The sequence below is a fragment of the Lethenteron reissneri genome, unplaced genomic scaffold (assembly GCF_015708825.2).
Source record: "Lethenteron reissneri isolate LAM-NWPU_2019-01 unplaced genomic scaffold, ASM1570882v1 scaffold_436, whole genome shotgun sequence".
Lineage (NCBI taxonomy): Eukaryota > Metazoa > Chordata > Hyperoartia > Petromyzontiformes > Petromyzontidae > Lethenteron > Lethenteron reissneri.
In genome coordinates, this window is record NW_026891958.1 from 1 (window position 1) to 17,095 (window position 17,095).

The 17,095-nt window shown below is 58.6% G+C and overlaps 1 protein-coding gene across 1 annotated transcript; it reads right to left on the minus strand.

The window, feature by feature from the left end:
- Positions 1-7,497: 7,497 nt before the first annotated feature.
- LOC133339846 (uncharacterized WD repeat-containing protein alr2800-like) lies at positions 7,498-16,542 on the minus strand. Its single transcript, XM_061547979.1, has 9 exons — positions 16,514-16,542; positions 16,163-16,373; positions 14,737-14,858; positions 14,547-14,633; positions 12,665-12,751; positions 11,709-11,797; positions 9,539-9,776; positions 8,959-9,105; positions 7,498-8,023 (listed from the first exon to the last, which is right to left on the minus strand). The coding sequence occupies exons 2-9, from the start codon at positions 16,342-16,344 to the stop codon at positions 7,800-7,802; spliced, it is 1,176 nt and encodes a 391-aa protein (XP_061403963.1). The 5' UTR covers positions 16,345-16,373; positions 16,514-16,542; the 3' UTR covers positions 7,498-7,799.
- Between the last annotated feature and the right edge of the window lie 553 nt (positions 16,543-17,095).

Here is a 17,095-nt window from a genome sequence, read left to right on the forward strand (position 1 = left end):
TACTGAGAAAGCGCCATCAAGATCCTGGTTTCAAAATACCAAGGCCAAGTCTGGATGTGTCTCTCTATCTGTCTCGGGGGGTTCTTAATGGCTGTGTTGAAAACACCAGACTGATTTAGAATGTGAAGTCCAAACTAAACTATTTTTATTTTACTAGGTTAATGCCCACTGAGCTATATTGCTCTTTTTCAGAAGCGACCTGGCTATTACAAATGATAGCTCAACGAAGTGGCTCATCACGTGGAAATGTACGGCAGCCAAATACATAAACACGTGATGTTCATTCTAAGTGTGGAGGGGAAAACCGGAGGACCCGGGAGAAAAATCCACGTGGCCACGGGGAGAGAGAGAGCAGACTCCAAATATACAGCAGCAGGTGTCTGGGGTCGGGATCGAACCCACGACCTCACTGTATACCAGGCGAGGTAGTTAACATCTTCAAGCCACTGCGGTGATGAGATAAAGACGCAGACTCCAAATATACAGCGTCAGGGTCAGGATCGAACCCACGACCTCCCGTAGAAAAGGCGTGGTGCGGTGGCGAATATGAGTGGAGGTCTCATCGTGAAGAAAATACAACGCAGGCTACGGTCACGGCGCTCCGCCGCAGCTCGGAGGCAGTGATGTCAGTGGCGAAATGAAAAGTTTTGGACTGGTGTGAAGATCTCGGATGTGGCAGACGTATTACCACTTCAGCAGCACCGCCGGTGTTGCTGTTGCAGTAGGGACAGCGACCCGCACACACCAAACAACTCGAGAGCACATGTCTCGCCGATGGTTACAGCCAGCAGCATCATCATCACCATCAGGCATATACGGGATACCGGTTGTAATTACTGGCGAAACGTCGTACTCAGATTGTAAATGTTGTGGATTTGCTCTCCAACATACCGGTGTGGCTGTACTAGTAACGAATTGGCACGTTCTGTTTATTCTAGATTTGAAGCTTTCGTGACTGCAAGGATTCATACTCTTAGGTTTTTTCGGTAAAGTCACGTAGGTAAAAAATAAAAATAAATAATAAAAATTATAGAAATAATAATAGAAATAAAATCACTTGATACAGTAAATCTAGCTGTGACGGTTCCACCTGATGACGGAGACTTATTTGTATTTTTATTTTTTACCTACGTGACTTTACCGAAAAAACCTAAGAGTACGTTACGCTTACATGACAAACCTTACTAATTGGCTGTTTCGGGTGGTGGCGGGTTAAACGACACATTGATATTAACGCGATCTAACCCAAAAAAAATCCCGTATATTATGGGTGATATTGGTCGCGAAGGCCTACGTGTTAAACCATCCGGCAGTTGTCAAAATGTTCTTGGTCAACTGCATGATGACGAAGACAGTCCCAAAAACACAAGTACCAATGATACTCATTTAAAGATTCACATTGATAATGTTCGGTCGATCGGTTGATCGATCACAAGAAGGGCCAACAGCCGCGGCCCTCTGGGTCATGCGGCTCTGGGTGCGGCTCTGGTGGTGCGCTCTGGGTGGTGCGGCTCTGGGTGGTGCGGCTCTGGGTGGTGCGGCTCTGAGTGGTGCGGCTCGGGTGGTGCGGCTCTGGGTGGTGCGGCTCTGGGTGGTGCGGCTCTGGGTGGTGCGGCTCTGGGTGGTGCGGCTCTGGGTGGTGCGGCTCTGGGTGGTGCGGCTCTGGGTGGTGCGGCTCTGGGTGGTGCGGCTCTGGGTGGTGCGGCTCTGGGTGGTGCGGCTCTGGGTGGTGCGGCTCTGGGTGGTGCGGCTCTGGGTGGTGCGGCTCTGGGTGGTGCGGCTCTGGGTGGTGCGGCTCTGGGTGGTGCGGCTCTGGGTGGTGCGGCTCTGGGTGGTGCGGCTCTGGGTGGTGCGGCTCTGGGTGGTGCGGCTCTGGTGGTGGTGGGCTCTGGGTGGTGCGGCTCTGGGTGGTGCGGCTCTGGGTGGTGCGGCTCTGGGTGGTGCGGCTCTGGGTGGTGCGGCTCTGGGTGGTGCGGCTCTGAGTGGTGCGGCTCTGCGTGGTGCGGCTCTGAGTGGTGCGGCTCTGGGTGGTGCGGCTCTGAGTGGTGCGGCTCTGGGTGGTGCGGCTCTGGGTGGTGCGGCTCTGGGTGGTGCGGCTCTGGGTGGTGCGGCTCTGGGTGGTGCGGCTCTGAGTGGTGCGGCTCTGGGTGGTGCGGCTCTGGGGGTGCGGCTCTGGGTGGTGCGGCTCTGGGTGGTGCGGCTCTGGGTGGTGCGGCTCTGGGTGGTGCGGCTCTGGGTGGTGCGGCTCTGGGTGGTGCGGCTCTGGGTGGTGCGGCTCTGGATGGTGCGGCTCTGGGTGGTGCGGCTCTGGGTGGTGAGGCTCTGGGTGGTGTGGCTCTGGGTGGTGTGGCTCTGGGTGGTGCGGCTCTGGGTGGTGCGGCTCTGGGTGGTGCGGCTCTGGGTGGTGCGGCTCTGGGTCATGTGGCTCTGGGTGGTGTGGCTCTGGGTGGTGCGGCTCTGGGTGGTGCGGCTCTGGGTGGCGGCTCTGGGTGGTGCGGCTCTGGGTGGTGCGGCTCTGGGTGGTGCGGCTCTGGGTGGTGCGGCTCTGGGTGGTGTGGCTCTGGGTGGTGCGGCTCTGGGTGGTGCAGCTCTGGGTGGTGCGGCTCTGGTGGTGCGGCTCTGGGTGGTGCAGCTCTGGGTGGTGCGGCTCTGGGTGGTGCGGCTCTGGGTGGTGCAGCTCTGGGTGGTGTGGCTCTGGGTGGTGCGGCTCTGGGTGGTGCAGCTTGGGTGGTGTGGCTCTGGGTGGTGCGGCTCTGGGTGGTGCGGCTCTGGGTGGTGCGGCTCTGGGTGGTGCGGCTCTGGGTGGTGCGGCTCTGGGTGGTGTGGCTCTGGGTGGTGAGGCTCTGGGTGGTGTGGCTCTGGGTCATGCGGCTCTGGGTGGTGCGGCTCTGGGTGGTGCGGCTCTGGGTGGTGCAGCTCTGGGTGGTGTGGCTCTGGGTGGTGCGGCTCTGGGTGGTGTGGCTCTGGGTGGTGCGGCTCTGGGTGGGTGGCTCTGGGTGGTGCGGCTCTGGGTGGTGCGGCTCTGGGTGGTGTGGCTCTGGGTGGTGTGGCTCTGGGTGGTGAGGCTCTGGGTGGTGTGACTCTGGGTGGTGTGACTCTGGGTGGTGAGACTCTGGGTGGTGAGACTCTGGGTGGTGTGGCTCTGGGTGGTGGACTCTGGGTGGCGTGACTCTGGGTGGTGCGGCTCTGGGGTGAGACTCTGGGTGGTGTGGCTCGGGTGGTGCGGCTCTGGGTGGTGCGGTCTGGGTGGGTGGCTCTGGGTGGTGCGGCTCTGGGTGGTGTGGCTCTGGGTGGTGCGGCTCTGGGTGGTGCGACTCTGGGTGGTGTGGCTCTGGGTGGTGTGGCTCTGGGTGGTGCGGCTCTGGGTGGTGCGGCTCTGGGTGGTGCGGCTCTGGGTGGTGTGGCTCTGGGTGGTGTGGCTCTGGGTGGTGCGGCTCTGGGTGGGTGGCTCTGGGTGGTGCGGCTCTGGGTGGTGTGGCTCTGGGTGGTGCGGCTCTGGGTGGTGTGGCTCTGGGTGGTGCGGCTCTGGGTGGTGTGGCTCTGGGTGGTGCGGCTCTGGGTGGTGTGGCTCTGCGTGGTGCGGCTCTGGGTAGTGCGGCTCTGGGTGGTGCGGCTCTGGGTGGTGTGGCTCTGGGTGGTGCTCTGGGTGGTGTGGCTCTGGGTGGTGCGGCTCTGGGTGGTGTGGCTCTGGGGGTGTGCTCTGGGTAGTGCGGCTCTGGGTAGTGCGGCTCTGGGTCATGCGGCTGGGTCATGCGGCTCTGGGTGGTGCGGCTCTGGGTGGTGCGGCTCTGGGTGGTGCGGCTCTGGGTGGTGTGGCTCTGGGTGGTGTGGCTCTGGGTGGTGCGGCTCTGGGTGGTGTGGCTCTGGGTGGTGCGGCTCTGGGTGGTGCGGCTCTGGGTGGTGCGGCTCTGGGTGGTGTGGCTCTGGGTGGTGTGGCTCTGGGTCATGCGGCTCTGGGTGGGTGGCTCTGGGTGGTGCGGCTCTGGGTGGTGCGGCTCTGGGTGGTGCGGCTCTGGGTGGTGCGGCTCTGGGTGGTGTGGCTCTGGGTGGTGCGGCTCTGGGTGGTGCGGCTCTGGGTCATGTGGCTCTGGGTGGTGCGGCTCTGGGTGGTGCGGCTCTGGGTGGTGTGGCTCTGGGTGGTGAGGCTCTGGGTGGTGTGGCTCTGGGTGGTGTGGCTCTGGGTCATGGCTCTGGGTCATGTGGCTCTGGGTGGTGCGGCTCGGGTGGTGAGACTCTGGGTGGTGTGGCTCTGGGTCATGTGACTCTGGGTGGTGTGGCTCTGGGTGTGCGGCTCTGGGTGGTGTGGCTCTGGGTGGTGCGGCTCTGGGTGGTGCGGCTCTGGGTCATGTGGCTCTGGGTGGTGCGGTCTGGGTGGTGCGGCTCTGGGTCATGTGGCTCTGGGTGGTGTGGCTCTGGGTGGTGGGGCTCTGGTGGTGCGGCTCTGGGTCATGCGGCTCTGGGTCATGTGGCTCTGGGTGGTGCGGCTCTGGGTGGTGCGGCTCTGGGTCATGTGGCTCTGGGTGGTGCGGCTCTGGGTGGTGTGGCTCTGGGTGGTGCGGCTCTGGGTCGTGTGGCTCTGGGTGGTGCGGCTCTGGGTGGTGAGACTCTGGGTGGTGCGGCTCTGGGTCATGTGGCTCTGGGTGGTGTGGCTCTGGGTGGTGGGCTCTGGGTGGTGGGGCTCTGGGTGGTGTGGCTCTGGGTGGTGCGGCTCTGGGTGGTGTGGCTCTGGGTGGTGCGGCTCTGGGTGGTGAGACTCTGGGTGGTGCGGCTCTGGGTCATGTGGCTCTGGGTGGTGGCTCTGGGTGGTGTGGCTCTGGGTGGTGGGGCTCTGGGTGGTGTGGCTCTGGGTGGTGCGGCTCTGGGTGGTGAGGCTCTGGGTGGTGTGACTCTGGGTGGTGTGACTCTGGGTGGTGAGACTCTGGGTGGTGAGACTCTGGGTGGTGTGGCTCTGGGTGGTGTGACTCTGGGTGGCGTGACTCTGGGTGGTGCGGCTCTGGGTGGTGAGACTCTGGGTGGTGTGGCTCTGGGTGGTGCGGCTCTGGGTGGTGCGGCTCTGGGTGGTGTGGCTCTGGGTGGTGCGGCTCTGGGTGGTGTGGCTCTGGGTGGTGCGGCTCTGGGTGGTGCGACTCTGGGTGGTGTGGCTCTGGGTGGTGTGGCTCGGGTGGTGCGGCTCTGGGTGGTGCGGCTCTGGGTGGTGCGGCTCTGGGTGGTGTGGCTCTGGGTGGTGTGGCTCTGGGTGGTGCGGCTCTGGGTGGTGTGGCTCTGGGTGGTGCGGTGGGTGGTGTGGCTCTGGGTGGTGCGGCTCTGGGTGGTGTGGCTCTGGGTGGTGCGGCTCGGGTGGTGTGGCTCTGGGTGGTGCGGCTCTGGGTGGTGTGGCTCTGCGTGGTGCGGCTCTGGGTAGTGCGGCTCTGGGTGGTGCGGCTCTGGGTGGTGTGGCTCTGGGTGGTGCGGCTCTGGGTGGTGTGGCTCTGGGTGGTGCGGCTCTGGGTGGTGTGGCTCTGGGTGGTGTGGCTCTGGGTAGTGCGGCTCTGGGTAGTGCGGCTCTGGGTCATGCGGCTCTGGGTCATGCGGCTCTGGGTGGTGCGGCTCTGGGTGGTGCGGCTGGGTGGTGCGGCTCTGGGTGGTGTGGCTCTGGGTGGTGCGGCTCTGGGTGGTGCGGCTCTGGGTGGTGTGGCTCTGGGTGGTGCGGCTCTGGGTGGTGCGGCTCTGGGTGGTGTGGCTCTGGGTGGTGTGGCTCTGGGTCATGCGGCTCTGGGTGGTGTGGCTCTGGGTGGTGCGGCTCTGGGTGGTGCGGCTCTGGGTGGTGCGGCTCTGGGTAGTGCGGCTCTGGGTGGTGTGGCTCTGGGTGGTGCGGCTCTGGGTGGTGCGGCTCTGGGTCATGTGGCTCTGGGTGGTGCGGCTCTGGGTGGTGCGGCTCTGGGTGGTGTGGCTCTGGGTGGTGCGGCTCTGGGTGGTGTGGCTCTGGGTGGTGTGGCTCTGGGTCATGTGGCTCTGGGTCATGTGGCTCTGGGTGGTGCGGCTCTGGGTGGTGAGACTCTGGGTGGTGTGGCTCTGGGTCATGTGACTCTGGGTGGTGTGGCTCTGGGTGGTGCGGCTCTGGGTGGTGTGGCTCTGGGTGGTGCGGCTCTGGGTGGTGTGGCTCTGGGTGATGTGGCTCTGGGTGGTGTGGCTCTGGGTGGTGGGGCTCTGGGTGATGTGGCTCTGGGTGGTGTGGCTCTGGGTGGTGTGGCTCTGGGTGGTGCGGCTCTGGGTCATGCGGCTCTGGGTCATGTGGCTCTGGGTGGTGCGGCTCTGGGTGGTGCGGCTCTGGGTCATGGTCGGGTGGTGCGGCTCTGGGTGGGTGTGGCTCTGGGTGGTGCGGCTCTGGGTCGTGTGGCTCTGGGTGGTGCGGCTCTGGGTGGTGAGACTCTGGGTGGTGCGGCTCTGGGTCATGTGGCTCTGGGTGGTGTGGCTCTGGGTGGTGGGGCTCTGGGTGGTGGGGCTCTGGGTGGTGTGGCTCTGGGTGGTGCGGCTCTGGGTGGTGTGGCTCTGGGTGGTGCGGCTCTGGGTGGTGAGACTCTGGTGGTGCGGCTCTGGGTCATGTGGCTCTGGGTGGTGTGGCTCTGGGTGGTGTGGCTCTGGGTGGTGGGGCTCTGGGTGGTGTGGCTCTGGGTGGTGCGGCTCTGGGTGGTGCGGCTCTGGGTGGTGCGGCTCTGGGTGGTGTGGCTCTGGGTGGTGCGGCTCTGGCTGGTGGGGCTCTGGGTGGTGCGGCTCTGGGTGGTGCGGCTCTGGGTGGTGTGGCTCTGGGTGGTGCGGCTCTGGGTGGTGCGGCACTGGGTGGTGCGGCTCTGGGTGGTGCGACTCTGGGTGGTGCGGCTCTGGGTGGTGCGAGTGATATTTGGTTGCTATAGATTTCCACGTGATAAGCCACTTTGCTGAACGATCATTTGTGGCCAGGTCGCTTCTGAAAAATAAGTGAATGCATCGGTGGGCTTTGCCTGGTAGGATGGGGATGGCTTCGTTTAATTTGGATGTGTTTAGGTGACCTGTTCGCTCTTTCTTGTACTCCTATCGTGTTTTTGTATTGTTTGGCGTCGTAACGTTCTTACCTCGCGCCCCTTCTGGACATCTGTGGAAAAGAGCTTCACAGGCTCATCGGATTCCTCCTCCAGCATAAATAAAGATTGTGTTTCTCCGCTGCACTCACCGAGCGAGCTGTCGGAGGCCGAGCTCTCGTCGTCGCTCCAGACTTCTTCGTCTCGCTCAAACTCGCGCCGGAAGCTCGAGGCCACAACATGTCTGCACGCATGCACGGACAAAGATATAGGCTCCCCCGTGTAGCCTTAATAGACTGAGGCTGAGTCGACCTAGTGGAGGCCCAGGACCGGTTAAGATGTATATACATGTTAAACTTCTTTTGAACGGTACATAGCCAACCGTGCTAATCGGACGTGCGATTAGCACGATAATCGTCACTGGCGTTCATGACCGTGAGCGGGAATCGAACTCGGGTGGCCGGGTTTGTAGCGCGGCGTGCTAACCACTGCACTACCGCTCCCCAAACACAGACAAAGACAAGGCTCCCCCTCATAGCCTCAACAGACTGTCGGGGTAAGTGCTGTGGCGAGCACCTATGCAGGCCAGCACGGCACACGAGAGAGTGGGTGGGCGGCACCAGTGGCGATGTTTACACACCGCACCGGATACTCATTTGAGGCCGAGTCGACTTAGGGGAGGCCCAGGACCGGTTCAGATAATCGTCACAGGTGGTGGCCTTGAGAGATGAGTGACACGTACCCGTGCGTGAGTGACGAGTAACCTCACGTGTGCCAGTGACGTCTGCCCGCGTACCCGTTTTCGCGGTGGTGGCTGTTGGCTCCGCCCCCGTGCGGGAGCTCCTCCCACAGGAGGAGGCTCCGCCCCCCCGTGCCCCAGCGCTGCAGGCCGCTGGGGGTGCAGGTGGTGGCGACGCAGAGCAGGCGGGGGGTCGCCTCACCCCCCAGCGTCGCTACGTACGGCTCCCCGCCCTCCGCGAGCAGCCGCACTGAATGCACGGGGGGGGGGGGGGGGCAGGGGAGGGGCAACGGGCGAGAGGACGGAGACACGAAACTAAAACTCATCTTCTTGGATCTTTCGGTAAAGTCACGTAGAATTGAAATAATAAAAATAAAAATAAAACATAATAAAATAATTCTCACGACGTTTCGGCCACAACCGAAAGAACCAAGAAGATGAATCCCTGCAGTCACGAAAGCTTTAAATAGAAACTAGAACTTTTTTTTATTTTATCAGGTAAGGGCCACTGAGCTATATCGCTTGTTTTTAGAAGCGACCTGGCCATCACAAATGATAGCTCAACTAAGTGGCTTATCGCGTGGACATCTACAGCAGCCAAATACTGCAAACGCGTGCGGTTAATTCGAAATGAGGGAAAAACCGGAGGACCCGGAGAAAAATCGACTCGACTACGAAGGAGAGAGAGAGAGACACGTAAACTCCAAACATACCGCAGGCATTAGGGTCGGGATCGAACCAACGACTTCCTGCACACCAGGCGCCACGGTGGCGGGAGCAGTGGCTGCTCAGGTGCAGAGGTCGCAACCGGGTACCCGATACCCGTACCCTACCCGATACCCGGCTACCCGTACCCGGCTGGGTACGGGTACGGGTACCCGTTTGCGACCCTGGTGCGGCCGGGTACGGGTAGGCCGTGAGTCACTGGTGAGTAACTGTTTGTCACTCATTTCCCAACGTCTTGTCTCTTCTCACAATTCAAGTTCCTAGAATCAACCCACCCGCGCCTGCAACATGGCTTCATCCCAGAGGTCGCAATCAGGTACCCGATACCCGTACCATACCCGTGCCCGGCCGGGTACGGGTACGGCCGGGTATGGGTACCCGTTTGCGACCCTGGTGCGGCCGGGAAACGGGTGGGGTAAGGAATCAAAACCCGTTTGCGACCTCTGCCCCACCGCTCACCGTTGATGTAGCCGTGACCTCGGTCAATGTCGTAGCCCGCGGACAGCATCAGGCGAGTGCCGCCATCGCCGCCATCGCTTGCCATGGACAGGCAGTCGGTGAAGCCGCAGTCGCTGTTGTGGTTGGGCAGCTTCCGCAATATGGAGCCTGATAGGGAGGGGGGTGGAGGGGAAGGGCGATAAGGGAGGGTTTCAAGTTGATTTTGCGTAACAAGGTTAAGAACTCAAGGGACCAGGATGAGTCTCATTTGCAAGAGAGACCTGGATCAACAAATGTACCGCACCTCCGATTAACACGGTTGGCTACTTACGGTGCGGAAGAAGTTCTACATACGTACACACACACACCACGGAGAGCATCTCTTATGTACAAGGGGATGGGCGACTAACGCCGTTAGATGTGACTTACCGAGCCACAGTCCTGCCCGAGCGGGACCCTGACCCCGTCCATGACCCCGACTGGGACACTGACCGTGCCCCGACCCTCACCAAGACTCCGACCTTGACCGTGACCCCGATCGCGACCCTCACCGCGACCTCGTGACACTGACCGCGACCCCGACCCCTGCCGCGACCCTCACCCGTCCGCCAGTCGAGGACCCGGATGCTGGCGCCTTCGTCGGCGGAGTAGAGGAGGCGGCCGTGGGGTCGCGGCCCCGCCAGGAGGCAGCGCAGGGGGGACGCGCCACGGCGGCGCCCGTCGGCGCTCCACTCCTCGCCCTCCGTGCAGAAGAGCAGGTGCAGGCGGGGGCCCGGGCGCAGCTCCCACACGCGCACCTGGCCATCCCGGCCACCCGTGCACGCCAGCGAGCCGTGCAGCTTGCGCCGAGGGCGGAAGGGGAGGAGCAAGCGAGAGACGAGAGAGAGATAGAGAGACAGAGGGAGAGCCCGAGGTGGAGGAAGAGATCGGAAGGTAGAGATGGGGAGAGAGACAGAGAGAAATGGGGAGATGGGGATGGAGAGAAATAGGCAGGGAAGAAGAAATGCATGGAGAGGGATGAGGAGACGGGGAGAGGAGATGGGGAGAGCGAGAAAGTGGCAGGGAAGGAGAGAAACATGGAGATAGGCAGGGAGACAGGGAGATGGGAGGAGAAAGATGGGAAGATGGAGAGAGAGAAAGAGGCATGGAAGGCAACAAGCGTGGACAGAGACAGGGAGCCGGGGAGATGTGTAGAGAGAGAGATAGATGGGGAGAGAGCCAGGGTGACAGGAAGATGGGGAGATGCAGAGATAGGTATACGGGGAGATATAGGGGTAGCGGATAGAGAGAGAGCAAACGTGAAGTGGGAGGAGTGAAGAAGAGGAGAGAGGGGAAAGAGAGGAGCAGGTTGGGGGAAAGCGGAGGAGAAAGTGAGGAAGAGAGATTACAAAAATAGAGAAAGAAAGAGTAGGAGGAGAATTTGGGGGAGAGAGGAAGAGGAGAGACAGACGCGGGGAGAGAGCGTGGGAGAGAGACGGGGAGAGATAACGGCCGTGTTAACACTTCCCTCTTGCGTCAGACACAAAGACACATGTGGACACACACGTGACAGGTCCTGGCCAAGCTGCATTGGCTTCCCCTTGCTGAATGAATACATTACACGGTCACACTCATCACACACAAAGTGCTTGCCACAAATAAACCACAACGCCTTGCATAAATCACCATGCAAACGGCGGTCATCCTCGCAGCCGCTTTTGGCTTGGCATCTAACAAATACATCGCGCGCTTTCAGATGCGCTTCTGCGGCCGTCTGGACTGCTCTTCCTTCTCATATTAGGAAGCCAATGGAGCTATCTTTCTATATATAAGTAAAACATCGTCTGCTTGTCGGTTTGTGGCTTTGTGTGTGTTCGCGCGATTGCGAAGGATTTGGCTCTCCAACGGTGGGGTTTACGTTGAATAAATAAAAGTAGCCGGGTACCACGCCGTAAGCCCAGCCGTGAGCAAGCGCTATTCCTTTTTCACATCCGTCAACTTGAAATTAGTTTATTTAGCGATTTAGTGCGATTTTTTTGCGCTATTTCTTAATTTATTTGTTCATGACGGGTGCACGACCATACCAACTCACGCGCCTTTGGTGGGGGGGATGGCCCATGCCAAGTCGCACGCCTTCCGTGGGAGTGAGGGGGACATTTTCTTTCGCGTAAAAAATGCTTTAAAAATACACTAAACACTGAGCTTAAATCTTCAGTGTGATGTCCCCCCCCACCCCCCGATGCGTGCAGTTACTAATTATACAGTCGCTAGATGCTACCACTATAGGCGTAGATATTACTGCAGAGCGGCCGGGGAGATCGTGGCTGGGAGGGGGGGGTCACGGATAGCAGCCCAGCCTGCCAAGGTGCCACCTCGGCCGGCTGGACAATCTAGGCGAGGCCGGAGGCTCTGCACGGGACTAGGCCTCACAACGCCACTCTGTCAGGTGAGTACTTTGTGCTATAGAGTCGATAAATACTGCTAGAGTCAGCATTCACTGCTGTAATCATAGCAGGTACCACCACAGTCAGTACGCACTGCTGTTAGATTTTTAAGAGTAGTTTTGATATATTTTTTGGCCCGGGCAACGCCGGGTATATAAGCTAGTGCACTTTCAAAACTAATTTCTTTAGAACTGCTTTTTGTGTTAAGTTTGTTGTCCTTCCCCGTACCTCCAATTAGCATGGTTGGCTACGCACGGTGCAAAAGAAGTTCAACGTACATACATACACAGGCAGGCACACATTCGCATGGGCACACACACACAGACACGAGCACAGGTGTGCTCTCACCTGCAGGCAGGTGATGGCGTCTTCATGAGCACGAAACGACTGCACGCTGGCGCCCGTCGTGAGGTCCCACATGTCCAGCTTCCCTCCGTCTCCCCATCCCCGGCACACACACACACAGACAAAGATCCCCCATATTGCCTTAACAGACTTTTGGGACAAATGCTGTTAGTGAGCACTGATGAAGGCCAGCACAGCACATGGGGGGGGGGTGGGTGGCCAGCACCACGCCCGAGTGGCGATGTTTGCACACCACAGTAGGTACTCATTTGAGGCTGAGTCAACCTAGGGTCGGCCCAGGACCGTTTCTGAAAATCGTCGTTGTTGTTGGCCGTGAGCGGGAATTGAACTCGGGTCGCCGTAGCGCGTCGCGCTAAACGCTCCACTACCGCTCCCCAAACACAGACACACACACAGAAACGCACACACACAGACAATACGCTCAGCAGCATAAATGCCAATGTCGAGGTCTGATAGCCACGAGAGGGCTACATTAACAGTTAATCATAATTTACTACAACATTTATTTCCGTACCATTCTCATAGGACAAGGCTATCACAGAGGCGCAGCTATATTTCACAGACACATTCTGCGGTAGATTCACAGTGGAGGAGCGGGGGGGGGGGCGATGATGTTGCTGCTGCTGCTGCTGCTGTGCGTGATACCCACCGAGCGACTTGGCATTGAGTCATTTTTCAACATTTAGAGAATTTAAAGCGTGTCGCGGGGCACACGACGGACGGCCTACTCTTTTTGAGTGACGTCACGGGATCTTGAACGTCGGTGTGCGCGGTGGGACTAAGCTCCGCGGAGTTTCTGTACCCCCCTTTCTGCGTCGCGGTTTTGTACTCTGTACCGGACTCCAATTTGGAGGGGGAAAAAATAATCCGTGTGTATGCGTGTGTGTACGTACGCGTGTGCGTGCGTGCGTGTGTGTGATGGTGCTCCCGCGAATCACCGGACGCGGAGAGGAGGAGTCCCGGCTCGGGGAGGAACGCGATCGCCGAAACGGGGCTGTAGGTGTAGACGCTCCGCACCTCCTGCCCTGAGCACACACAGACAGAGTCCCCCACGTATAGCCTTTAACAGACTGCTGGGGCAAAGGCTGTTAGCCAGAACCTCACACACACACAACAAAAATCCCCCGTATAGCCTTTAACAGACTGCTGGGGCAAGGGCTGTTGGCGAGAATCTCACACACACACAACAAAGATCCCCCGCATAGCCTTTAACAGACTGCTGGGGCAAGGGCTGTTAGCGAGAACCTCACACACACACAACAAAGATCCCCCGTATAGCCTTTAACAGACTGCTGGGGCAAGGGCTGTTAGCCAGAACCTCACACACACACACAACAAAGATCCCCCGTATAGCCTTTAACAGACTGCTGGGGCAAGGACTGTTAGCCAGAACCTCACACACACGCAACAAAGATCCCCCGTATAGCCTTTAACAGACTGCTGGGGCAAGGGCTGTTAGCCAGAACCTCACACACACACACACACAAAGATCCCCCGTATAGCCTTTAACAGACTGCTGGGGCAAGGGCTGTTAGTCAGAACCTCACACACACACACACACAACAAAGATCCCCCATATAGCCTTTAACAGACTGCTGGGGCAAGGGCTGTTAGCCAGAACCTCACACACACACACAACAAAGATCCCCCGTATAGCCTTTAACAGACTGCTGGGGCAAGGGCTGTTAGCGAGAATCTCGCTCACACACACACACAAAGATCCCCCGTATAGCCTTTAACAGACTGCTGGGGCAAGGGCTGTTAGCAATAACTCACACACACACAACAAAGATCCCCCATATAGCCTTTAACAGACTGCTGGGGCAATGGCTGTTAGCGAGAATCTCACACACACACAACAAAGATCCCGCGTATAGCCTTTAACAGACTGCTGGGGCAAGGGCTGTTAGCGAAAACATCACACACACACAACAAAGATCCCCGTATAGCCTTTAACAGACTGTTGGGGCAAGTGCTGTTAGCGAGTAGCACTTATGAAGGCCGGCACGGCGCACGAGGGGGTAGGTGGTCAGCACCACCGCCCTTTGTCTCCCCAGTGGCGATGTTTACTACACCGCACCTTGGGGAGGCCCAGAACCGTTTCAGATAATCGTCACGAGTGTTGACCACGAGCGGGAATCAAAATTCGGGTCGCCGGGTTCATACCGCAGCGCACACCAACCGCTACACAACCGCTCCTCACACACAGATGTAACAAGAATAATAATCATAATCAGAACGTCGGTTACTAAAGAGAGGGGGCCATTTGGGTGCATCTAGCTGATTATGGCAGGAAACAGAGACAGGCTGCAAGGTGGCCAGAAACCGGTGCCAACGATTGTCCAAGCTCCGAGGTCTGCCAGTAGGGGGCCACGATTGCTGTGTGTAATCTCAGTTGTGTAATTTTTATGATTATTTATTATTACTATTTCAAATTTTGTCAAATTTGGACCGTGACGCCGGCGACACAGTGGCCTACCCTTGCGAAAGACATCATGAGATCTCTAACGTCCGCCATGAAGCAAACGGCGTGTGGTGTTTACGGCGAATGCACCCGCGGCGTTAACCAGGACGACCGCTGGGTCTCAACCGCGAACCTCTACAACGGGCGCAGCGAAGGAGCGACCGTTTTGCGGCCGCGTCACCCACGACGACAACGATCGCTTGTTTTTATAGAGCACCCTGTGTCTCAAAGCGCTTCGCATGCGACGATCGACACACATTGCATCTATATTTCTAACGTCTCAAAGGGCACCCTCCAGCGGCAGCTGTCCCTGTGCGGCACAGGGTGACTCGGCACCCAGCGATCGCTCTCTTTACCTGTGCGCAGAGACCAGATCTTCACTGTGCAGTCACTGGATCCACTCGCCAAGAAATCCTCATCGTCCGCGCAATCAAGAGCCTTCCCTGAACACACGGCAATGACACACACTCCGATTTAGCGATTGCTCTGGTTCAGTAACGACCCCAGTTTAGCAAAGGCCGTAGTTCAGCGAAGGTAAATTTTTACCGATGGCGGTGGCGGTGGCGGCTGGGGCGATGGCCACGCAGGTGACGCTGCCTGTGTGCCCGCCGAGGTTGGCTTCCTCCGTGCCCGTCGCGGCGTGCCACAGCTTCACCGTCGTATCGCGGCTGCAGGCGACGTCGCAACAACACGGCACAGAGCACACGAACAAATGCTCGTACAATACAAAAATGCCATCGTGAAATATGCACAGGGAAGTGACAGGGCCCAGAGGTACCTCTATTTTCAGAGGTTCGCGGTACGATTGCAGTGGCTGCCCTGGTTATTACTGCTGGTGGATTAAGCGTAAAATACTACGCACCGTCTGCTTCACAGTGGTTCGTTGAAGATCCTGTGGCGTTATTTCAAACAAGCAGCCCATTGTGTGCTAGGCATCACGGTCCAATCGAAAAATTACCCCCAAATTACTGAGCTGTGCCGGCCCAGTATCGCGGTGGCTAGATGTTAACTCCCTCGCCTGGTATGCGCCTGTATATATGGAGTTTGCGTGTCTCTCTCTCCGTGGTTGCATGGATTTTTCTGAGTACTCCAGCTTTTCCCTCCACATTTAGAAACGTACATTTAGAGGATTTGGCTGCAATAACTTTCTAGATGATGATGAGCACACTTCGTTGAGCTATCATTTGTGGCCAGGTCACTTCTGAAGAAGAGCTACGTCGCTCAGTGGGGCCTTACCTGATAAAATTGAAAAAATAGTTTGGTTTCAAATAGTTTAGTTTTAGTTCCTTCCTCCGGGGATGGGCTTGAGTCCATCACCGCTCTTAGGGACAATGATAAGTTGATAAGTTCAGCAATGTGCGTGTGTAATTTATTCCTGCCTAAGTGCTCCTCCCTCTCCTTTGACCATTCCCCCGCCCCTTCCCCACTCCTCCCGGCACCCCTCCTTCCCCCTGCTCCCTACACTTTCTTTTTAAAGTTCTGTTTCCCCTCACCGTCCCCTCCTCATATTAAAATACACACAGCCCACTCGTGGTCCCCGATCGGTGGAATGGCGAGCCCACTCTTCCCCCCCCCACCTCCCCGTCGTTAAACTCAGGAGCACAAAGTTCGGGACTGAGGTCCGCGGAGTTTCTGTAACTGCCCTGCCTGCCTCATGCTTTGTACTCTGTAAAATACATAACTTCGACATACATATATGTATGATATATATGTATGTCGGTGTTATGTGAGTGGACGTGGGTTGACATCCACTCACGTAACATTGACATACATATGCATTTAATTGATGAAGTTATGAATGTATTCCCTTGTGTATCTGGTACTCTGTGTAAAAGCATTCGGTAAATAAATAAAACTGGGCTCCTATTAAAATAAAAATGTTGTCCGTCTCTCTCCGCACGAGGGAGAGGAGTACCCCCACCCCCCCCCCCCCCCCTCTTTCTCTCTCTCGCGAGAGCTCGCGTGTCCTTGCCTGCCGGAGACGATGTACGATCCGTGGAAGGCGACGGCGGTGACGAGGTCGCTGTGGCCCACCAGCGGCGTCACGGCGAAGCGCGCGTTCCCCCAGCGCTCCCGCAGCCGCCGCAGCCCCGCCGGGGCCACCGGCTCCACCTCCTTCTTCGCCGCCGCCGACACCACCGCCGGCGCCGTCATCGCCGTCGGACGCGTCCCCGCTTCTTTCGCTGACGGACACAAGCGAGCAAGCGCGTGTCGCTTGAGCTAAACCGGCCGGGGCTAGAAGGCCCGCGCACTTCCAATCTCGAACAGCACCTCCGGCTGCCGCTCCGTCGCGGCGGACGCCAAATGGCACGCACGCACGCACCTGTTTGTCCGGCGCGTGTTTTCTCTGGCGTCCCTCGCTCCGCGCCTCCTGCTTAGGCTGCTTCGCGGGCGCACACGCGGTCTCTGGGGCAACGTGAGCAGAGCCCGCGTCCCGCTTCTGCCGTGACAAAAACGGGAGGCACAACAGTGAAGTTCTCCACCGCGCTGCGGTAACATGGCGTCACGACGGCGCGCGCTCACCGCTATCGCAGCGGCCGGGTGACGATGTCGCGACAGCGCACGCTCACCACCGTCAACGCTGACAAGTCACAGCGATTACGGTCGCCCGTTCAGCCATCCGTAGCTCGTTTCTCCTTACAAGCTATTCTCTACATCATAAACGCATGCAGTCGACAACAAACCTTTTCGCTGTTTGTGAGTAGGATGCGAGTTTTCTTTCAAAGGATGGATGCATTTCTTTATCCATCCTATCGATTGCTCTACTGCTCTACTCCCTCTACACACATGACTGTGCCGCCGTTCACCATAGCAACACCATTGTGAAGTTTGCTGATGACACCACAGTTGTGGGGCTCATCTCTGGGGGGGATGAGTCTGCCTACAGGGACGAGGGTGGAGCGGC

Excerpts from the sequence above, each read along its gene's own strand:
- LOC133339846 (XM_061547979.1), bottom strand. The coding sequence starts at position 16,344 with ATGACGGCGCCGGCGGTGGTGTCGGCGGCGGCGAAGAAGGAGGTGGAG. Across the intron at positions 11,798-12,664 it reads ACTCCTCCTCTCCGCGTCCG|ACGGAGGGAAGCTGGACATG; the intron begins GTGATTCGCGGG and ends GGGGATGGGGAG. Across the intron at positions 8,024-8,958 it reads AGGTCACGGCTACATCAACG|TGCGGCTGCTCGCGGAGGGC; the intron begins GTGAGCGGTGGG and ends CCGTGCATTCAG.